This window comes from Anolis sagrei, chromosome 4 (assembly GCF_037176765.1).
Source record: "Anolis sagrei isolate rAnoSag1 chromosome 4, rAnoSag1.mat, whole genome shotgun sequence".
NCBI classification, from domain to species: Eukaryota; Metazoa; Chordata; class Lepidosauria; order Squamata; family Dactyloidae; genus Anolis; species Anolis sagrei.
Genome location: NC_090024.1, coordinates 49980656 through 50005168, shown reverse-complemented (window position 1 = coordinate 50005168; position 24513 = coordinate 49980656). Strand labels below are relative to the sequence as shown.

Genomic DNA, 24513 nt, shown 5'->3' with positions numbered 1-24513 from the left:
TAGAAGTTTAGTGGTAGAAACACCTTCTTTGAAGGTTTTTAACCAGAGGCTGGATGGCCGTTTCTCAGAAGGGCTTTAGTTGTATACTTCTGCATGGCAGGGGGTTGGACCAGATAATCCTGTGATCTCTTTCAGATCTACGATTCTGTAAGTGAGCATTTTTTTCTAGTTTTCCTATGGATTCTATTGGGGGCTCATCAGTTTCTTACGCATTCTTACGTAATGGCCACAGACATTTTTTTAGTGTGAGGCTCAGCTTCACCATGTCTGACTCATAGGAAGAACTCCCCACTTCCCAATAGGGTCTGGTTCTGTAATGACATCACGCCCAGGGAATCCATGAATCTATCTGTCCTGCTCTCTCAGCCAGTTTTGCCAGACCATTTCAAGGTTGTCAGCCTCCCATTTTTAGGCTTAGCCAATGCTTGAGCCTCTCCATGCTTTAGTCTCTGATAGAAAGTATTTTAATCTCCATTTTGTTATGGTTAGCTAACTTCAAGTTATGATAACCCTATGAATGGAATACTTCCAAGTAAGTTATCCTCAATAGTCCTGCCCAGATCTAACAGGCTTAGGGCTGCGGTTTTCCTTTCTAAGTCTATCCATCCGGAATGTGGTCTTTCTATTTTCCTACTAGCCTCCACCTTATGTGGGAACCTATCATTACTCTATTTCTGCCTATAGTATCAAAATTCCTGTTAATGTCATAATACTTAGGAAAACATCTACTCACTAAACCAGTGTACACCTGTCTGTGAATCTTCCCATTGAAGGTACATATCCTGCTATTCCCCTAGCCCTGAAGAGTAGATTTCAATATGGAACAGAGAGAGAGAGAGGACTACGTGGGTGAGTCTCATTGCAAATTCAGAACTCCAATCACACTTCCTTGGAGCCAAAGCATTGTGCAATGTGTAATACTTTTGATGACAGTATGACTTGTTGATTCATTGCCATTTGTCTTGTCATTTCTCATTGCAGCTTTGATCTCGTCATGGTATTAAAAGGTCTCCAGTGATAAGTAACCTCCTTCCTGGTAAAGTTAATAAGGGAAGTCATCTGAAATGCTACTCCTTGAAACTGAGGGCCCTTCCACACAGTCCTATATCCCAGAATATCAAGGCAGAAAAATCTCACAATATCTGCTTTGAACTGGGTTATCTGAGTCCACACTCAGATAATGTGGGATTTTCTGCCTTGATATTCTGGGATATAGGGGCAGTGTGTAAAGGAGTTGCTCTGAGAACATGGGCTGTCATCGTGTTGTCATTTACTAAATCAGGAACATCATGTAATTTTCTGGTACGATGCAGGGCATTGCCCAATGGATTCCCCTGCTGCCCCATGAATTCACCCGTGATGGATTCCCCTGCTGTCTCTCAGTTTAAGGACCTCCATGTAATGAGGTCTCTAGTGAGGAGACCTTCTTCTTGATGAATCATCTATAGTTGGGTATTACTGACAGGATTGTTTCCTTTTCTTCATTTATTTTTTAAATTTTAAATTCAATTTATAATTCTAGTCTGCTTTACTTAGCAAGATGCACCACATGCAAAGGTTGTTTTGTATTGTGCAAATTCTATATAATTTTCTGATATTTTGAAATATTATTGTAAAACAGATATCTTTGAAAAGCTTTACAACAAATATAATGACTAATGGGGATAATAAATAACATAGCTAAGTAAGGCCCTTCCACAGAGCTATATAAATTCCACATTTAACTGGATTATCTGGCAGTGTGGACTCAGGTAATCCAGTTCAAATCAGATTTTGTGGATTATCTGCCTTGATATTCTGGGTTATAAGACTATGTGGAAGGGCTGTAACTTTCCAAGGCCTAGAAAAACTAGAACAAAAATTCTATTTTCAAAATGCATAAGCAACCTTAAACATTTGTTCCTTTTCAAGAGAATTGTCAACTCGCAATATTCATTTTAGATTTTCATGATTTGTATCCTTATTTCTGAGTACATATTCTAGTTATGTGCAATATTTACCAGTGGGAAAAAAGGTGGTGTTCCACTAGTATTTCTGCAACTGCTAAGTGCAGATATGTTGTAATATCTGGACTTAGCAGTTGCCAAATAGCCCTTGTGTAACTACAAATGCAATGATTTAGTAATGAATTGCAGAATTGTTTTGAAAACAGAATCAAAATACTGGATTTGGGCCTTTCACAAGTTTTAATAATAGTCCAAACTGCCAGAAGCATCTGTTTGCTCTTCATCAGATATAAATTTGTAAGGTAAAGGTAAAGGTTTTCCCCTTGACATTAAGTCTGGTCATGTCCAACTATGGCGGGTAGTGCTCATCTCTGAAGAGCCAGCATTGTCCGTAGACACCTCCAAGGTCTATTTTCCCACTGGAGCGGTACCTATTGATCTACTCACATTTGCATGTTTTCAAACTGCTAGGTTGGCAGAAGCTGGGTCTAACACCTCAAGCTCATCCTGCTCCCCAGATTTGAACTGCTGACCTTTCATCATTCCTGATGAAACATGATCCCAAAACTCTCGCTTTTAAAACAGACAGTACTCCAGCTGAAGGGTTTCAAAAGATTGCAAATTGAGATGCTAGGAAATTGAGTCAGTGAACACATTGAGACAAGCGGCTGAGGCAGGACTCTATGGCGCCTTCCACACTGCCCCTATATCCCAGGATCTGATCCCAGAATATCTGCTTTGAACTGGATTATATGAGTCTCCATTGCTAGATAAACTGGGATAAGCAGATAATCTGGGATCAGATCTTGGGATCTAGTGGCAGTGAGGAAGGGGCCTGAGGCCCCTTCTAGGCTGCTTTTACACTGCTATATAAAATCCAGGTTATCTTCTTTGAATTGGATTATATGACAGTGTAAACTCACAAAATCCAGTTCAAAGGAGATAATGTGGAGGGACCTCCTCATTCCTGTCTCAGTGCATCCCCAAGTTGGACTGGACTTCAGCCATCACTTTCTAGCCCCCTGATGTGCAGTGCCCTGGAAACCTTTTAGTTGGGATAATAAGAGCTAGGCTTTGAGAAGGTGGCATTGGTAGATGTACCTGTAACAATGGAATTCTTTCAACATAACTAGAAGCACCCACTGTCTTTCAATTGCTCACTTTCTGATGGTTCATTCTTTCAACACTTTCAAATTACAGAAGTGTTTTGAAGACTGCTCTTTTGGTAGCAGGCTTTAGCACTCTCCCAGACTGTTATTGGGTCAGAAGCACTTTAGCCCATCTCTGTTAGTCTAAGGTAGAGTGTAGAGAGGCATTGCTGCCATCAGATGGCATGTATCACATTGGAGGAAAGACACATAAATGCACTTCTAGGTTGTAGGTCATATTATTGGCTCCTGTGATATTGCTAGCAGAGAAGTGTGCACAGGGTTGGCATCTGGGTTTGTGTCTTGTTCATGTATTATCATTCACATTATTCTATACTAAATAAGTAGTAATTTATAATTTGTAGGCTGTATGTAAGCCAATAAAGGCACAAATTCTTGAAAAAATATCCCAGTTCCTCCCAGGATTGAGACTTGTCTGGAAGGGCTTTAAAAGGCTAATGAAATAATACATAATTATGAAGTAAGGTTAATGAATGACATCATTAGATGCCATGAAATACTTAGCAGAAATTATCCTCTAAGTATTGTTTGGGACCTCCTACAATCCTTATTTGCAACAAGGATTTGTGTGGGTTGTGATGTAGGGGAGGCTATTGGATCATTATTAGGTAAGTACACAATTAAGATAGAAATTATCAATTGATCTGTTTTATTCTCCCACGTGTGTGCATGCGTGCTCCCTCACATCAGTATATATATTATATATGACAGAGCTGAGGAAAGATTAAGAATGAAGTATGTTTTTCATGACTCAGACCATATTTTTTCACAGTGTTTCTGAAATTAAATGGAAGTTCTGTTCATCTGGCAAACCTAAAGTAAACCTAACACTTTTCACAGCTAAGTGGAGATTCAAATTCAACTTTCTAGAGTTGTAGTCCAACACTGAAACCATTTCACCCTGCATCATTTTCCCATTTTAATCCATACCTGATGGAACATAATCTATATAAATAAAATTGCAATGTTTGTTTGTGGGATTAACATAACTCAAAAACCACTGGACGAATTGCCGCCAAATTTTGGCAATGGAATTGAACCAAACGTGGCACACAGGACTCCCACGATCAACATAAAACACTAGAAGGGTTTGGTGGGCATTGACCTTGAGTTTCGGAGTTGCAGTTCACCTACATCCAGAGAGCACTGTGGACTCAAACAATGATGGATCTGGACCAAACTTGGCATGAACATTCCATATGCCCATTCACTCAGACTCAGCCGCCCCCCCCCCCAAAAAAAATCAAACTCAACCCCTCCCGAAACAAAACCCTGGCTACGGGCCTGAGAAGGGCAATTATATGTTGCATGTTCCAGAGTAGGCAAACCAATCTCCACATCAACACTGACAAAGAAACAACAAGAAATATTGTTAACCCACAAGCATAAAGAAATAACCTATATTAGAAACCAACGCTTTCGCATTATATTGTCAAAGGCTTTCATGGCCGGAATCACTGGGTTGTTGTAGATTTTTTTGGGCTATATGGCCATGTTCTAGAGGCATTCTCTCCTGACGTTTCGCCTGCATCTATGGCAAGCATCCTCAGAGGTAGTGAGGTCTGTTAGAACTAGGAAAATGGGTTTATATATCTGTGGAATGACCAGAGTGGGACAAAGAACTCTTGTCTGCTGGAGCTAGGTGTGAATGTTTCAACTGACCACCTTGATTAGCATTTGATGGCCTGGCAGTGCCTGGGGCAATCTTTTGTTGAGAGGTGATTTGATGTCCCAGCTTGGGAGTGATCCTGGACTCACCGCTGAGCCTGGAACCCCAGGTCTCGGCGGTGGCCGGGAGAGCTTTTGCGCAATTAAAACTTGTGCACCAGTTGCGCCCGTACCTTGAGAAGTCTGATCTGGCCACGGTGGTCCACGCTCTTGTTACATCCCGGATAGACTACTGCAACGCGCTCTACGTGGGGTTGCCCTTGAAGACTGTTCGGAAACTCCAACTAGTCCAGCGTGCGGCAGCCAGATTGCTCACCGGAGCGACATACAGGGAGCATACCACCCCCCTGTTGTGCCAGCTCCACTGGCTGCCGGTTCAATTCCGAGCACAATTCAAGGTGCTGGTCTTAACCTACAAAACCCTATACGGTTCTGGTCCAGTGTATCTGTCCGAACGTATCTCCCTCTACGTCCCACCTCGGAGTTTGAGATCATCTGGGGAGGCCCTGCTCTCGACCCCACCACTCTCACAAGTGAGGCTGGTGGGGACGAGAAGCAGAGCCTTCTCAGTGGTGGCCCCCCACCTGTGGAATTCACTCCCGGGGGAAATCAGAACAGCACCAACCCTCCTCTCCTTCAGGAGGAGGGTGAAGACATGGCTGTGGAACCAGGCCTTTGGGCAACCAGGCAATTAGACAATAACAACCAAATAAGACAATCAGATGTGTAAGATCGGCAGGATTGTCGAAATGGAACCAAAACAGATCTTTGAGTTGATTGTACACTGATGGGTAGGAGGAAGATCCAGGTTTGTATTGTTTTTACTGATTTTATCATTTTACTGATTTTATTGGATAATGTTGAATTGTGGGAATTTGTACTGTTATATTTTTTTGTGATGATTGTTTGTGTAGCAGGCGTCTAAGTGCGCCTTGCAGCTGTAAGCCGCCCTGGGTCCCCTTCGGGGTGAGAAGGGCGGGGTACAAGAACCCCAAATAAATAAATAAATAAATGTCCCTGATTGTTTACCCTCTGTTTTTTTTGCTGTTGTAATTTTAGAGTTATTTTTAATACTGGTAGCCAGATTTTGTTCATTTTCATGGTTTCCTCCTTTCTGTTGAAATTGTCCACATGCTTTCTCATTACTTTTCCAAATCACCAGACTGGGCCACAGCAATTCGTGGCAGAGGACAGCTAGTAATGAATAAAATTACAATTTATAACCATTAATGAAAAGGAAATATAGTTTTAAATTAATGTATAACTCAATTGTTTGCTTATTTTTTATTACTTTGTCGTATATATTGCTTTAGCTACTTTGTTTTAACTGGCATTATAAGCAGCTTTGGGTCCCATACTGAAGAAAAACCAAGATGTAAAATAAATGAATAAATACCACATCAAAATATTTCTGCATGATTAAATTGCAGTTAATTTTGAGACAGATATACACCTAATACATTTCCTAACAACCTGAAGTAACTATAGAGAAAGATAATTTATGGGTCACTATTTGTTATTGTTGTTGTTTTGGGGTTTTGAGGAGGTTGGTATTAGTCTGTTGTAGCAAAAACAGTGAAGAGCTGTGTGGTACCTAAAAGGCTAACAAGCCTTGTTGATATATGTTTCCAGGAACTGCATCCCACTTAATTAGTTGTATGACAAATAAATCTTATTAGTGCACATGGAGCCGCAAGCCTCGTCATCACTGAATGCAGATCTTAATTATGCAATTAAAATAAACTATAAACTAGCCTTCTGTTGTCATATGAATGTGTTTCCATTATTAGGAAGTTTTCCATATTATCTCCCTGTTATATTGTAGGCAGTCTACCATATACTCTTTCCACAACTACTATATAAGAAAAAAGTGATAGTGCTAAAGTAAACATTTTTACTCAGAAAAAAAGTTATTACATCCAGCATGGCATGGGTGCTTTATTTCCAGCATGGAAGAAATGTCTTCTGTTTTCTTTCCACTGCAGACATCCTGAAAACTAGGTCTGGAGGTTTTCCCAGTCAGGAATACTTTCAATTGAGTATTTTCCAGAGTCTTGCAGAAGTGGGAGGAGGCTCCTCTCAATTATCTTAGATGTATCTCATGCCATCCTACCTATGAGAACATAAATGTTAATACTTTCCGTAAGCTATACACGTGACCATATTTCAATATAGAAGTAATTATGCAATAACTTTAAATAATACCCGTGTAACCTTATTAGAAACGGCTTCTGGAATTGGGACACAGAGGTAATAGTTGTAATGCAAATCAGATTATTATATTCAGGGATGTTTTGTTTTTGAGACCTGATGAAACCTGATTCTACTACACTGTTCTTTCACTATGATGATGACTGAATAAAACAAGGACACTAGGAAAAAATCTGTGTCAAATCTATTTTCTCCAAAGATGTATGTCTATATGTTATTATATAAATTTATTTTAAAATATTTTTCCTAATATAGCACCAAAGAAGCTCACAATTAGAGTTGCAAGGCCAAACAGATGGAAGAGTAAATGTGCCTTTATTGCTATCCCTTTCAACCTTAAACTTTCAGCTGCAGACATTCCCTCTTTCTTGCCTTCAGTGTGGAGAGTAAGGTGGGGTTGGGGGGTGGGGTACAGCTATGATGGTGACAGTAACAGAGTTTGGTGCTTCTCTACTCCTCTTTCAGACTTTTGTCTTTAAGATAGTCTGAACCTGAGCTATTTGGGGCATTTAGAAGACAAAGTAGGGAACGTTTATATTGCACATACTAACTCGACTATTGGAAGGAAGATATTTCAGGTTACTGGAAAATTACTTTTGGATATTAGGGAAAGGCACCTTCAGCTCAATGTGTAGCAAGTCATCTCCAATCAGTTGAAAGCACTTCTTGGTCATACTTAAATAACAAATAGTATATCTTCGTCTGATGTTAGATACGTATGTTCCCAATGTGGGATTGGCATTTGATGGCTCTGTTATTACACTGTGAACACAACTGACATTAATAGGCAATCAACAATGATGCAAATTAAGAAAATTCCCTAAAAATAGAGAGATAGAACTCATAATGTCTCAATACTGTTCTGAATATTAAGATATTAATATTAACCCTATACATTCCAGGTCAATAATGTAAGATAGTACTACAAAATCTTGTGTGCCTGTAGTATTTTTATGCACCATCTCACATGTTCTTATTTGTGTAAGGAAAGCTCAAAATGTCACACAGGTTGAGTATTCCTGATTTGAAATGTTTGCAACCAGAACTGTTTTGGATTTTTTTTTCAGATTTCAAATACTTGTATTTGCATATAACTACATAATGAGATATTTTGTAGATGGGATCCAAGTTTAAACAGCAAAATTCATATACACTTTCTACACATAGCCCAAAGGAAATTTTAACATTTTAATTCATTTTGTGTTTCAAACAAGGTTTCTGTACATCAAATTGCCAGAAAGCAAAGTTATCACTATTTCAGCCAGAAATGTGGCTTTGTTAAAGTATTTTGGAAATGTTTTTGTTGTTGTTTATTCATTCATTCACTTCCGACTCTTCATGACCTCATGGACCAGCCCACGCTAGAGCTCCCTGTCAGCCGTGGGAACACCCAGTTCCTTCAAAGTCAAGCCAGTCACTTCAAGGATACCATCCATCCATCTTGCCCTTCGTTGGCCCGTCTTCCTTTTTCCTTCCATTTTCCCCAGCATCATTGTCTTCTCTAAGCTTTCCTGTCTTCTCATTATGTGCCTCTAATATCCTTCCTTCCAGTGAGCAGTTGGGCTTTATTTCCTGAAGTATGGAAAGGTTGGATCTTCTCACGGTCCAAGGCACTCTCAGAATTTTCCTCCAACACCAGGGGCACAGACAGCAAAGCAAATGCCACAGGGGTGATAAATATGCTATCCAGATATATATATCTGGAGTCACACTTTAAAATGTACCTGTTCTTTCTTACATACAAATTCACCTTAAGGACAAACCTATGGAACCAATCTTGTTCGCAATTTGGGGACTGTCTGTACTGTTATTATCATCAGCATGAAATGTGTTTATATGATATTTTTTCAAGCAGGTATTATAGTTATCTTTTTCCTAAAAAGTATAAAGTATTACATTAAGAATGAAAAACAACCACCAGTAAAACATCCATATTTACGTAGAAAACTTCTTCCATACCATTTCACCTTTAGAAGAAGAAAATAGATCTGTATAGAAATGTTAAATGCTTAAAGCAATTGAACTTTAAATTTTATGAAAACAGCAGTAATACAAGAAAGTACAGATGACTAGACATCAGACTCATGGAGTCTTTTTTTCTGCCAATCTGAGATCCACCAACCATGGGTGCAAAAGACCTATATTTTCAATACAAGAATTCTGAAGCTCCTCTTTGTTTTTTGGTGCTTTCCCCTTCATCATTCTCCATTTTCATTTCAGTGACATAATGGGGGTCTGAAGTGGGATTATTAAACAATTGCGTATCTACTTCAGATTACCCATATCTACCAGTAGATCCTTATATAGTGATTTCACCTAAGATTGTGGTTAAGAAAGTATATGCCCAGTGACCTTCTGCTAAACCTGATCAGCCAGAAGAGAAAACAAAGCACTCCATGTCTGAAGACCAACTATAGAGGTTTTTTACAATCTGGCCAAAAAGGATGCCAGGGTACTATTCAGAATGTATAAGCACACCTTTATAGCAAAGTACAAGGCATTTTTAAGCAACTTTGACAGCTATTCAGACTTTCCGCATCTCCTCCTAATTTGCTGACAAATGGGCTAACTAGGATCTATGGACAGGCTGGCTGAGGGGTTCCTTTTTGTCACAGACAGGAGGAGGGCATCCCCATGGCAGGAAGAAGAAATGCTGATAATTAGTTGGTTTATAGGTCCAATCTATTGCAGAGATGCTCTCATGGAGGGCCAAAACTAAAAACAATTATGATGTGAGTATATAGATGATGTCTTGATTGATTTTTGTTTCTAGTTCCAAGAAGACAAAGGTGCAAGACCTGAAAAAAAAATGTAATATTTTTGGGTAACCAAAGGCTCAGCTGCCCTTTCAGAAAGCTAACATATTCATCTTTGATTTAGCCTTCTCTTCCATTGGAACTATAAATCTCCTGTCATAATTAAACAAGTAAACAATATAAATACCACCCTGGTTATTTATTTATTTATTGTGTCAGGAGCAAACAGTTATATTGCATTAAAAACAAACAAACAAACAAAACACAAAGTTTGCAAACTTGGTAGTTGACTAAATGTCCTTTGACCAGTAGCTAGCCACGGAGTGCCTCTGGTGTTGCTGCAAGAAGGTCCTCCATTGTGCATGTGACAGGACTCAGGTTCCATTGCAGTAGGTGGTCTGTGGTTTGCTCTTCTCCACACTCGCATGTCGTGGATTCCACTTTGTAGCCCCATTTCTTAAGGTTGGTTCTGCACATCTCGTGGTGCCAGTGCGCAGTCTGTTCAGCGCCTTCCAAGTTGCCCAGTTTTCTGTGTGCCCAGGAGGGAGTCTCTCATTTGGTATCAGCCATTGATTGAGGTTCTGGGTTTTAGCCTGCCACTTTTGGACTCTCGCTTGCTGAGGTGTTCCAGCAAGCGTCTCTGTAGATATTAGAAAACTATTTCTTGATTTAAGGCATTGGTGTGCTGGCTCATACCCAAACAGGGGGGTGGGCTGGAGATGTCACTGCCTTGCTTCTTTCACTATTGGTTGCTACTTCCTGGCAGATGTGAGGTGGTGCAATACCGGCCAAACAGTGTAATTTCTCCAGTGGTGTAGGGTGCAGATACTTTGTGATAATGTGGCATGTCTCATTAAGAGCCACATCCACTGTTTTAGCATGGTGAGATGTGTTCCACACTGGGCATGCATACTCAGCAGCAAAGTAGCATAGCGCAAAGGCAGATGTCTTCACTGTATCTGTACTACCCTGGTGATAACGGAATAATCTCTCACATATATACGCAAAGAAACTGATATTATCTAGTTTGTGAGATTTCTGGAGGGACCTCTTAATGGCTGAGAAATCTCTTTTCCTAGAAGCTTATTAAAATAAGGGGCATTGGAGAAACCGATGCCTTCACAACATATTTGATACAGCTGTATACATTTAGGAACTGATACAGAATACAATCAATACAATTTACACAAGAATATAATTTAATAAATTTATTAAGACGTTTGATTTCAATATAGTGCAGGGTACAGTTGCTCCTGGATCCTCCCAGAGCCTCCAGCGGCTTCAGAACAGCATAAACTCGAAGCGGCAGAAGTTCAAAAGGTTTAAAAAATAAAGAGAATATTGTATATCTTGCTTGAAGTCTTTTAAAGATCCAGATTAATTTGGGAGAGGGTGTGCCGTGGTTCAAGAACACTAATGTACTTCTTCCCACTTCTACAGCAAGGCAGTAAAATTGGTTTAGTATTTAAATAATGAAGCAGACCTTGCCACATAGTTTATTCAAGGTAATCAGACATCTTTTGCATGGTTAGGATTATAAAATCTTTCCAGCAGAGCTCTTATTATGCATCCCGGCTTCCTTTGATGTTTGTCTATTAAGTACTGCAGAGCAATCTTTGTCTGTTAAGATAAGAAAAAAGCACAATTCAAGCTTTCTTTATGTTGAAGTTCTCTTTCAACCTAAGACTCTCACTCAACAGAATTGGAGTGTTCTGATTCTGCTTTAACTGCAGTCATTCTATCCTCTGAAATCCTAGAATTTTCAGTTTAGGGAAGGATATTTAGACTTCTAGTGCGGCAGAATTGATTTGAGCATTGGTTTATGCTGCTAATCCCCACTCAGCCATGGAATCCCACTGGGTAACTTAGGCCCCCTCTATGCTACAACATTCTGGAATAAGGAAATGAATAAGGAAAGGAAAAACAGAAGTTCCCAGCTGATGTGGTAGGGCCATGGACAGAGTTATGGATTAGAAGCTGAGAAGGATCATTTTTTCTCATAGAGCTTAATGCTGAAAAGTATATTCTATTAATATACCTAATCATTTTGAGCTATGTTTTAAAGAAGTAAAAGAAGTGTGAAAGGGTAGGTTAAGGACAGGGATCATTTTTCAATTTGGTGCTTACAAAAATAATAACTAGAACATGGTATGTTTCAGATTCAGGTAACTTAAAGAACTGTATTCTATCATATAAATTTACCCTAATTTTAAGTTCTCTGGGAAAAACTTTTCATCTTACCATTTGGTCTCAAGAGAGAATTACATCCTTCTTTCTTTGATTGAAAGGTAAAAAGTTTGGTGGAAGTCTGTTTCCCTCCCACCTTTTTTTCTAGAAGGCACTACAAATTGAAAATCCGTAATCCAAAATGCATGGGACCCAAAGTGCATTAGATTGTGGATTTTTCTTTTTCAGAATTTGCAATAAGCTGTATGTCCACATACATAATGCAATATCTCAGAGATGGAATCCAAGTAATTCATTCATGTTTTGTGTATATCTTACACACAGTCTGAAGGTAAATTTAAGTAATATTTATCTTATTTTTGTTTTAAACTAAATTTGAGCACATTCTTCCAGCCAATCACATGAACAATTTCAGGCTTTGGAGTACTGCAGACTTTACAATTCTGGATCAGGGATGCTTAACCTGTAATAGTATCCTCTATAAAAGCTCAATTTGACAGAAATTACTCTTCTTTTTCAGTAATCCCCTCCATTTTCAATAGAGAGCAATAGTTTCTTTATCCTTCCAAGAAGACTATAACAGAGGAATATTGTTTTCACCTTTTGAGCAAACCTTGCTCGGATGTTCAGAAGTATAGATAAAGAGAAACAAAATAATGTTTGTTTGCTTTGTTAGGAAGCCAAGCAAAACATTGTGAACTCCTGAATTTTTTTCCAGATGATCCTGGCATAACTTTGTTCTACTGTCCAAACAATTAGATGTAATAGCTCAAGTCCTGACCAAACACTGTGCATGTTTTTCTTAATATGTCATCTTAACAGAAATGCTGGTGTGCTGGAACTGAATTTTTGGTTAGGTATTTGTGTTTTTACACACTAATTGTTTCTGTATATAACACTTGTACCCATTCCCCATTTAAAGCATTATGTAGTTTATATTTTACTAGCCATCCCCTGCCACACATTGCTGTGGCCCAGTCTAGTGATCTGGAAAATAAAGTAATGAGAAAGGTTGGTTTCTAATATATGTAATTTCTTTATGCTTGTTGTTTTTCTTGTCAGTGTTGATGTAGAGAATGTCTGGTTTGCCTACTCTGAAACATGCAACATATAATTGCCCTTCTTTAGGGGTCCCTTTCAAATCTATGATACTATATCTGTCATATACATGCACATATACATATATATACATGTGTGTGTGTATGATATATATATATATATATATATATAGCTAAATGGCTCTTTGTCAGGAGGGTTTTGATTATATTTTCTTGCCCTGGAGAAGGGATTTGTACTGGATGGCCTTAAGGCAGGATTTCTCAACCAGGGGGTTAGGACCCCTGGGGGGGGGATTGCGGGAGGGGGGGGGGTGTCAGAAGGGTCACTGAAAACACAGTATTTTCTGTTGGTCATGGGGAGTTCTGTGTGGGAAGTTTGGCCCAACTCTATTGTTAGTGGAGTTTAGAATGCTCTTTGATTGTAGGTGAACTATAAATCCCATTAACTACAACTCCAAAATATACCAAGGTCTATTTCTCCTAAACTCCATCTGTGTTCATATTTGGGCATATGGAGTATTCGTGCCAAGCTTGGTCTAGATCCTTCATTGTTTGAGTCCACAGTGCTCTCTGGATGTAGGTAAACTACAACTCCAAAACTCAAGGCCGATGCCCACCAAACCCTTCTAGTGTTTTCTCTTGGTCCTGGGAGCCCTGTGTGCCAAATTTGGTTCAGTTCCATCATTGGTGGACTTCAGAATGTTCTTTAATTGTAGGTTAACTATAGATCTCAGCAACTTCCACTACAAAAAAAAATCAATTTTTGAGTGATGGTCACTCCTTGGGTTAGTAGGTGTCCTGTGGCCAAATTTGGTGGCAATTAGTCCATCATATTTTGCATTATGATGTCACTCAAAACGAACAGAGCATTGATAGATAGATAGATAGATAGATAGATAGATAGATAGATAGATAGATAGATGTGTGTGAGGGGGGGGGGGTTCAATCACAGCAGGTAACTTTTTGTTATTATTGGCTACCATTAGCACTGCAAGCAGCCTTGGAGGATTGTGTCTCCTACAAAATTGGGAAAGTTTCATGTAAATATCATTTCAGAGGTGTGTAGGAAATTTCACAATAATTTTAACCCTCTCTAGATCATTTTTAGGCCCAGTTGAGGTTGCCTTTTTCACCAAGAAGTAATCTAGAAGTAGACTTTGGACCACTTCTATAGGATCAAAATCCTTCTTCTTATAAACATATGCCAAAATTGCCTCCCCATTCCCTAGAGAGCATTTGAGAATCCCTGAGGGCAAAAGGTAATATCAAATAGCAAAGGGATTTCAATTTTGCAAAGGAATGTAAAGCCATCAGAAGCAATCACTTGTGGCCAAGTATGATTGTCCTGGAAAATCAAGTATCAGTGGGATCTGAATTTTCAGGTATAAATTAGCTTACCTTTTTGGCTAGCTCTTCAACAGTTATATTTGGGTCGTATGGAATAGGCTCTCCTATATATGTACGCCATTTAACTGGCCACCCACCATATATAAAAACAAATGGCACTCGAAGAGATTCATATAGTTTTCGCAATACTCCTATGTGAGATAAAAGCGAAATGACACATCAGCATGCACCTCACAGCTTTCAAGTTCATGTTTACAGGAAGAAAATTCTAAAGTGCAATAACATCATCAAAAATAGATCCTGGACTTGCATGGGCTTTATCGCATGAAGGAGGCAAACTGGCATTGGAGCAGGACTGTCACCTTTTTTTATGGTCCCTATCGCATGATACAATTGCATCCCATTGTCGATCTGCCTATTCTCCATGATAAACCAATTATCTGCCCTAACATCTGGGCTCCATGCAGTCATGCCAGCCACATGACCTTGGAGGCATCTACAGACAACACCGGCTCTTTGACTTAGAAATGGAGATGAGCACCACCTCGCTGGAGTTGGACAAGACTAAACTTAATGTCAAGGGGAAGCCTTTAGCTTAACATCCGGGCGTTGCCTGGACAGCATCCATGTAGACAGTCAATTCTCTCACACTAGAAGTGACTTGCAGTTTCTCAAGTCACTCCTGACATGAAAAAAAAACCAGGAAGAGCAAGTCACAGCATGCTCCCATCACCTAACTGAGATGATTGTACCATTCTACTTTTGTGATGAAATGCTGGCTCTGATGTCAGTCAATGGGATTCTCCTGTTTTCCTTCCTCCCTCTCCTTATTTTTGAGAAAGATTTGGTTGTTTTCAATTATATTTGAATTGTTTTCAATTATATTTGAATTGTAAATATAACGTATTTACAAAATTGCTCATAAATTGCAAAATTGCTCATAAAATGTATTTTAAAATTATGGAGTAGCCTAACTGCAGGAACAGTTATCAAAATATATCTTCCTTCCCATATACCCCAGAAATTCAAATACAAAGACATACTGACATCCTGACTATTAATGTTTCTAACCTCTACAAATGTATCCAAGCCCCTTTTAAAGCCAACCATGCTTACAGTCATCATTGCACAATGTGATACTGAATCCCAGAATATAACTATGCCAAAAGATAGTTCCTTTCCATGGTCCTGAATCTCCTGCTTTAATTTCAATTGGTGATTCCAGATTTTAGCATTATGAAAAATAAAGAGAAATTAACCCCTGTTCATTTTCTCCATGACATACACAATTATATACATTTTATCATCTTTATTCCTATTAGCAAACGCATCTGAAATGTAACATTTCTGCATAAGGCCTTGCTATTTTTTGATTATTTTGGTTGACTGTTCCATATCATTTCCAGCCCTACAATATTATTATTCCAAGGCCAGAATGTAGATGGAATTCCAGTATGATATTGGTAATCTTATTATTAATTTGTTTTCAATATGATATAGTGAGTTAGGAGCCCAGGATACCTGCTAATGTGGGAAAACTGCAAACAAATTAATTCTGAGATAGCATATTTCTTGGAGTCTTTTGGTCCTCCAGAACAACTGTATGGTCAACTTCTGTCAATATGGAGATCTTTTACTGTTTAATAGGATGGCTTATTTAATTAAAGAAAATTGATTGAGATTCTGTATTATAGCCTTCTCCCTCCTCCCTATGACTTCCCCTCACATATTTATACATGGTCATCATGTCTCCTCTCAACCTTCTCTTCTGTAGACTAAACATGACCAGCTCTTTAAGCCACTCCACATAGGACTTAAATTTTAGCCATCCTTCTTTGGACACATTCCAGCTTGTCAACATCTCCCTTCAACTGCAATGCCCAGAATTAGATACAGTGTGATTCCAGGTGTGGTCTGAGAACAGAGGCAGAATAGAGGGGTAGCATGACTTCCCTGGATCTAGACACTATACTCCTATTGATGCAGGCCAAAATCCCCCCCCCCCTTTTTAAGCTGCCGCATCGCATTGTTGGCTCAAGTTTAACTTGTTGTCCACGAGGACTCCAGGATAGTTTTCACACATACTGCTATCAAGCCAGGCATTCCCTATTCGGTATCTTTGCATTTCATTTTTTTCTGCCTAAGTGGAGTTTCTTGCATTTGTCCCTGTTGAACTTCATTTTGTTAGTTTTGGCCCATTTCTCTAATCTGTTTTTATAATCACGATTTTATAGCTATACTTTGTTTTCATCTATGTAATCAGCCTCTTGGATGCCATGTTAGGAAAGAGGTGGAATATAATTAACAGGAAGGACGAGTATAACTAAAAGAAAATATGCACAATACATTTATTCTAAGATACAACAATAAAAAGAACCAATTTCTATGTTAAAATGAGATGAAGGGATAAATGGACACATTTTATTTGATAAAACCGTTGCATAATGTAAAAACTTCAAAATAAAATTACAACTTTTTTTGGAAGTCCTTGGGACCTGGTCAAAAACTACTTTAAGAAATTAAAGATAGTCTTAATGATATAACTAACAAACTCTCACAAGCAGACTAGAAACCACAGGGATGCTTAGATTAATGTTGTACCATGCCCCCTTGGGAGGCTGACTATTATGATTCTACAACCACCGGAGATTAGATAGAAGTCAAAACATCACGCCTTCCTTTTTTTTCTTTCTTCTCTCTTTAATTGTTCCCTTTTTCCAATCTCTCTCTTTTTCCAAACTTTCCTATCCAAAAAAATTGTTCTCACTCTTTTGATGTTCTATCCTTTACTTACCTATGTTAAAATTCAATAAAACGTTAATACAAATAAAATAAAATAAAATTACGACGTTGAAAGTAAAATAAAATAGAATACAGTATCCTGCAGAATGTTAAATTACCATAGTGACAATTTATTTTAAAATTTGGAGAAAGTACACTTAAATTAAGAAGAGAAATAGAAAATCCATGTTACCTATTTTTCCACTGGTCCTGTACCCTTCACGAACATTCTGTGTAAACATAGGAATTATGGGCTAAGTAAGGAGAGGAAAAATATGAGGTTAGTGCATGGGAGAAATTGCTACCCCAATTTAAATTTTACAATACTTGTTTAAAAGGAACTGAAGAAAAATGTAAACTAGTTAAAATATGCTTAAATATTGGAGAAGTTTCTCTATTGCTTATGTGGTAGTTAGATAGAATAATAAAACATATTTCCCCCATAAATATATACTGTCTGTGTACAGAACAGCACAGGATGAATCTAAACTGTGATCTCTCTGTGGCAAGCATCCTCACTACCTCTGAGGATGCTTGCCATAGATGCAGGCGAAACGTCAGGAGAAATGCCTCTAGAACATGGCCCTATAGCCCGAAAAAACCCACAAGAACCTAGTGATTCCAGCCATGAAAGCCTTCGACAATACATTGTGCTCTAAGTTCTTCGGGGAAGGATTTTCTCTCAAGTCTATTGTTTTCTCAGGCACATGTGCCTGAAGAGAGGGGCTTTTCAATGGCTGTTTCCAGAGTTTGGACTGAACATCCTCCTCTTTGAACCTCAACTGCAGCTAAATAGACCTCCTTTGCCCAATATGGCCATTAAGATGGTCTTAGGAGAATTGAGCCAGCATTTCTTACTTACAACCGCATCAGAAAGGCTGCTGGAATGGCCACACATTGAGGTGAATCCAGCAGTACCCATTGGGATGTGTGGAATCCGTTGCCCCACACCCCACATTGTCCAACTCACCTGAGTCCCCATCCCACATGGAGAAGCATCAGCCGTCCAGCTTCCCCCATTAACTTCTATTCAACACAGAAAGCCTCCTGTGTTGCCACCACGATGGCATGCAATGTTTTGACTCTACTTTTATGATGTAGCCCCACTGGAAGTTGTTTAACCTCATGGAATGGGAACCAGTGGGATTCATCATAAAATCAGAGGTGAACCTGTGCATGCTGCCAAAAAGGAGCTTATGTGATGTGGTTGCAAGTTGCACATACATAACTAAGGACATAACTATACTAGAACAACTAATCTATGGTGTTCCTTCAATGCAGAATGGCAGCCATTTACCAGCATTATGATGGGCAACATTTCACATCTACTACTATTGCACTACTGAAATGCACTGACTCTACCCTCTCACTATACACCATACTTTTTTGTTTTGAGTTTTTAAAAGGCATTTCACAATATGTGATCAAAATACATGTTGTTTTCTGCAGGAGAGAGGAGAGGCTACCACTTCAGAAGTTCCTAGATTTTATCACATGAGGTATGTCCTGGTACTTTTGCATAATAATCAGAGCCTATTAATTGGCTTTGAATGTTAATAGCTCCTAATAATTGCTTCATCATAGGAAGGTAGCAGACTCGCAATGGATATCACACAATGGATATTGCTATTGTGCCACATTTCACCTCTGTGCAGGCGTGTAGCCGGGGGGGAGGGGGCTTGAGGGGCTTCAGCCCCCCCCCCCGAATTTCTCATGGTGGGTCGCGAAAAGGCCTTACTTTATTTAAACTGTTATGTTTATTTAAACTGCTATGTTTATTCATATCATGATCTGATCACAATACTCAATATATCCCATATGCATGGGGGTATTGGGGTAACGATTCAAAAGGTTTGCTAGGGTAGACCCTCTTTCACTCAGACTCAGCCCCCCCCCCCGAAACAAAATCAGCCCCCCCCCCCAAATTGAAATCCTGGCTACGGGCCTGCCTCTGTGTAATAAAGTCCTAAGTAGCTAGTATAGAATAGCTGTGATAAATACCAACAACAACCTACACGGGGGAAGGGAAGAAAAATATCACTGCATACACTGCAAGAGAAGAAATGCAATATGATGATGGGAAAGAAGTTGAAACTCATGCAAACTGGATTTTAAAAAAAGACCCACATCACCCCTTTGATGGCTTGTGTGTATAAATTAAAATCTTCCAAAAGAGAAGGCAGCTGAAATAGAAGTGTACTTTTAAAGGAAAAAAATATGAAGAGTTATATAAAAATAAGTAGGTTGTGAGCAACAGCCCTTAGGCGACTCACAGCGGTTAACAACAAGAACAGCAAAAATTCAATGGTATCAACACACGGTATAAAAAACAGTTAACATCATAACATATTATAGAAAAGTATACAATTAACAACAATATACAATTAACACCAATAGCCATTCACTAGCGTCTCATCACTAAAAAAAATATGAAGAGTTATATAAAAATAAGTAGGTTGTGAGCAACAGCAGCTTGGGAGCACTGGAACAACAGTTTTCATATGGAACAGAGGAAAGGACTCTCAAGAGACGAAAAACAGTAAATAAACAGCGAATTCAGGGGAAGGAGAACAATAGGAAGCTATAAGTTGTTGTGGATATAACTGAGAAAAAATAATCAATATAGAAACAACACACTAAAAAAGAAATCCAGATTTATTATAAATCTGCTATAGGGGTCTGTCATCAATACTTGCAAAGCCACAAAACAATTGGAAAAAGAAAGCAGGTGTTATATAGGGTTAGAGAAATATTTTATCATTAATATAAATATTTTATCATCAAGACAATGATAAAATGCTTAATTTCCATCTCATGGTACAACAATTAAAAAATCTATGCATGTTTCTTACTAACCACTTTTGCATCTAGAGCAATCTGTGCAAAACCTTTTCGTTTGCCCCATATCATTGTATAGGTTTCATCACTGAAGAGGGCTTCTCGCATTCCTCCTGGTGAAATAGCCAACAAGTGACCTTCCTTCAGAGTACAAAGACATTCATCCTTTGTACCAGTTGTCATTTTCAAGATCTCGTACATATTCTTCAGGCCTACATGAAAAGCAGTTTTAAAATACCTATTAAATGCCACATTACAATATAGTCTGCCCTCAACGTTTGCAAGATCCCCCTGACGGTGGGAAAAAACATGAATATTTTAAGCCTCCCAGACATGCATACTACAATTGTATTAATCAAATATTTTCCTGTAAAATACAACACACATTTCTTATAAATTCCCTCAAGAAATGTTCTGAATATAAAAATGCAAAGCCACATAATTCTGAGAATACAAGAAATAAAAATAATTACATCATCATCATCATCATCATCATTTGTATTCCCCACTTTATCTCCCCAAAGGGGATTCAAAGTGGCTTTACATAAAAACATTGGTATCCAATTTAAAATATACAAATATCCAAACATTAAAACAGAATTAAACACAAACAGTATTTAAAAGTTCAGTTAAAATCCATCAAACATATTCAAAGTTAAAAACCATAGCATCCCCTGACTAGATTTTAAACACCTTCATCTTTAAATTCCTGCTTAATAGAAAGAGGTTTTAGCCTTCTGCCAGAAGGACAGCAGGGAAGGAGCCATTCTGACTTCCCTGTGCAGGGAGTTCCAGAGTTGTGAGGAAGTCACTGAAAAAGCCCGCTCTCTCATTCGCACCAACTGAGCTTGATATAGAAGTGGGACCAAGAGAAGGGCATCTCCTGAAGATCTCAGGGCCTGGGCAGGTTCATACAAGGGGATGCAGTTGACCAAATACCCTGGACCAGGACCATCTAGGACTTAAAGGTCATAACCAGCACTTTGAATTGGGTCCAGTAACAGACTGGCAGCCTGTGGAGCTGCTACAACAGGAGGGTTGTCTGCCCCCTTTAGCCAGCTCCAGTTAGCAATCTGGATGTAGCTCTTTGGACCAGCTGAAGTTTCTGAGCACTCTTCAGAGGCAGCCCCATGTAGAGCAAGTTACGGTATTACAGATGGGATGTAACTAAGACATGTACCACCGTGGCCAGATCTGGCTTTCCAAAGAATGGACATAGTTGGCACACAAGTTTTAATTGTACAAAAGCCCTCCAGGACACCATGACACCTGGACCTCCAGGTCCAGCACTGAGGATCCTCAAAGTGCAGACCTGTGTCTTCAGGGAGAGTGTGACCCCATCCAGTACAAGCTGTATCCCTTTTCCCTGATCATAGATTCGTGTAAAGCTAGAGCTAAGATCTCTAAGGTTTGGGCTATTATCTCAGCAAAGAGATTGAACTAAAAATATATAAGCATTTTGTTAAATATTAGTCAAACTATATTAAAGACTAGAAAGTGTTAATGGCTATTGCACTGGTGTCCCAAAAAGACTTACAGCCTTATCAGACAGGCAAAATTTCCCTTTGTATGACACTTCCACTTCACTTGTGTTGCGGAGCTCACCAGCTCCCATTCCATAAAGTCGATCTACTTCCAGCAGGGGTACATGCTGCAAATGAAGTGGAAGCATAGTAAGGGGCTGCGGTGGCAACACGGGAGGCTTCCCATGTTGCACAGGAAACAACAGGGGGAAACTGGCCAGCGGACACTTACCGGCATGGGATGGGATGGGGGCAGGTGGGTGATGCGGGGCATGGAGCAACAGGTTGTGATGAATCCCAGCCTTAATGTGATGAGGTTCATTCAGGGGTGGAAAGGCATTGGCAGTCTAATGCAGGAAGCATCAACTTTAAGAAAATGTACTTTGGGTGATCTGGTCATCTTGCATCAGTGCATATGCCCAATCCCTATGAATATTTTTCCTTTTTTCCTTTTTCTTCTTTTCCCTTTCCTTTTAAGCCCCTCCCAATGTATTTATACTGTAAAGAGCCAATAAAATGCCTTCCAGCTTTGTGGCTAGAGGATTTGAGGAACTGAGATATGGAAATGTATTACGGTGAACATAAAACCAAATTAACATAGAATTATACTCAATTAAAAGTATCATCAACTACAGATTTTATTTTAGAAACTGCAGCTATTTTGTTCTTATGAATCTTAAAGAAAACCAAATTAATAGTTTCAATCTTAGGGTTGACAGGCAGTTATTTTTTTATTAATAACAGCAGAAAGTTTAAATGTGAGGGAAAGAGTTCATGTGAATAGGGTTTACTTGGCAGCTGCTTGGTAATTTATCATTGCATTTGAATGACTGCAAAGGTATATCCATCCAATATACGTTTGTGAAATGCTATTACCAGCATATTGTTGTGTGCCAGGGAGATTAGCTAAACTTGTTATAGATGGTCAGGAAATGTATATTTCCTCTGATGCAAGTCTGTTTGTATACTGGCATGTATCCTGTGTCCGTTTTATTTTAGGTTCAGTTTTTGAACTCTCAAGGGGTACTATGAGACACTACTGTGCCATTTTGTTTTTGTTCATTGATATATGATTATTGTCTGTGTTATATCATTTATTGTATTTATTTATTTTGTTGTGAGCCACCATAAGTCCTTTCTGGGAGAGGGTGCGAGATATAAATGATGATGATGATAATGATAATGATAATGATGATTCACCAACTGTTATGATACAAAAAGGACTTTTAAAAGTGCTGTTCTTGTTATACTTGGGTTAAGATGGGGAAAGTGCATATATATTCCTGAAAGTGTCCTGGAGAAAAAGACAATAATTAAGCATATAAATGATTTAATAAATAAATATTACCTGGCATTTTAAAGGCAAAGCGATCAACCACTGAATAACATATTTTCTTCTCCAAAAGATATATCTTTGCTATAAATAAGATATAGTCCAAGGGAATTGCTGCATGGTAATAAATTATGAGTCCTGGTCCATTTGGTATATTTTCTATGCCATGTAGTTCATAACCTGTTTTAAATGGAAAGCAAAACAGTGTCACTAATGAAGATGAGGAATCAGAGAATAATAGAATCATTGAGTTGGAAGAAATCTCATGGGCCATCCAGTCTAACCCCCTGGCAAGAAGCAGGAAAATCGCATTCAAAGCACTCCCGACAGATGGCCATCCAGCCTCTGTTTAAAAACCTCCAAAAAAGGCGTCTCCACCACACTTTGCGGCAGAGAATCAAAAGCATTTCAGCAAACGGGTCTCCTTTGACATCTATTTGTGTAGCTAATTCTTGAGAACTCAGTGCTGGAGACCGAGAGGAGATAGACAGACAGACCGCTGTTGTTGCCGCTGCTGCGGTCGCCCTTGCCGCAGCGAAATTGCTGCCAGAGTCCATCCCCTCCTCAGAGTGCTGAGGAGGGACGTGTCAGGGCCTGTGCTGTTGCCAAAGCCGCCTCTGAGGCCGCCGCCGCGAGCGCCGCGTGTTCCAGCTGGGCCTTTACCGCCACTCTGCCATCCGATTGGGCCGCGGCAGAGCTGCCCCCGGGAGGGGACAAGCAACCGGGTGAGAGCTGCTGCCGCCATTGCTGCTGACACTGCCACCACCATCATCGTAGCTAAGGCCACGGTGGGAGCCTTCCCCTTCTCAGGGAGCTGTGAAGGGTGAGTAGCCCCCTGCCCAGCCGGTGCTGCTACCGCGGCAATTGACGCGACCCTTCGATAACCCCAGCCGGCGTTTGGCCTCGATTCCATCGGCCGCTAGTGCCTCTGGCCTGGTGTCCTGCAGGGCCTCCGTTGTGGAACTGTTGCTGTGGTCCTTGGCGCGCCTGCCCCGCCAACCCTTCGCGGCCCCAGTTGCTGCCGTTCAACTTGGCGCTTGGTTGGGCCTCCGGCGCATCGATCTCTGGCGCGCCGGTCTCCCGTGTGTTTGCTGCCTGCCGTGGCCCGACGCGTTGGCCCCGGCTCTGCCGGACACTTGGTCGTCCCTTCCTGTCACCCACCCGGTGCTCGGTCATCAGCCCGGCGTTCCGGCTCCGGCTCCGCCCCAACAATTAAGGACGTCCGGCCTGGCGTTCGAGGGAGTTCTTCATTGCGCCGGTTCACTGATCTGCCGTTTTCCAGCGCCCCAGCTCCTCCATCCCTCTGGGAGTAATCCGCCGCCATTGCTCGAGTTTTTATCATCTCGCCGGGCAACCCACCAAATCCGGAAAACCGTGTGGGCCATCCTTGTTTTGGTTTAATTATTGCCATCTTCCGGCATCTCATTGTCTCCAATTTTGTGGGTTACTAGCATTTATACTATCAGCACCTTAACCTATTACATCAGTGGACTATTATTTTATATGAGCTTTAGCACCTTAATCTTTCTTAACCTTGCTATCTATTTTTGAGTGTGCTAATCATTCTTGACGGTGCCAATTACCTCTGCTTTTATTGACTATTATTGTAGTCTATGTTGATCATCTTAATTTGTGCTGACCGTTCCTGATGGTTGCTAACTAATCTGGATTCCATGACCAGTTGGTTACATCGTGT

General features: G+C 39.8%; 1 protein-coding gene and 1 long non-coding RNA gene across 4 annotated transcripts in view; one reads left to right on the top strand and one right to left on the bottom strand.

Annotated features, from left to right (window-relative positions):
* The first annotated feature begins 717 nt into the window (after positions 1 to 717).
* The window catches only part of LOC132774839 (uncharacterized), a 37604-nt gene continuing 13808 nt past the window's right edge, over positions 718 to 24513 (top strand). The window contains exons 1-3 of one of the 2 annotated variants that reach the window (XR_009631446.2): positions 718 to 849; positions 982 to 1036; positions 18573 to 18622. This is a non-coding gene — a long non-coding RNA (uncharacterized lncRNA). The remainder of the gene's footprint in view (positions 850 to 981; positions 1037 to 18572; positions 18623 to 24513) is intronic. The other variant, XR_009631445.2, reaches the window with a different exon arrangement.
* The window catches only part of LOC132774837 (DGAT1/2-independent enzyme synthesizing storage lipids-like), a 30248-nt gene continuing 16423 nt past the window's right edge, over positions 10689 to 24513 (bottom strand). For both annotated transcript variants that reach the window (XM_060775320.2, XM_067467423.1), the window contains exons 3-7: positions 22833 to 22997; positions 19980 to 20173; positions 17317 to 17377; positions 14394 to 14533; positions 10689 to 11370 (exon numbers count right to left, since the gene is read on the bottom strand). In XM_060775320.2, coding sequence (XP_060631303.2) covers positions 11260 to 11370; positions 14394 to 14533; positions 17317 to 17377; positions 19980 to 20173; positions 22833 to 22997 — 671 coding nt within the window. In that variant the 3' untranslated portion in view covers positions 10689 to 11259. The remainder of the gene's footprint in view (positions 11371 to 14393; positions 14534 to 17316; positions 17378 to 19979; positions 20174 to 22832; positions 22998 to 24513) is intronic.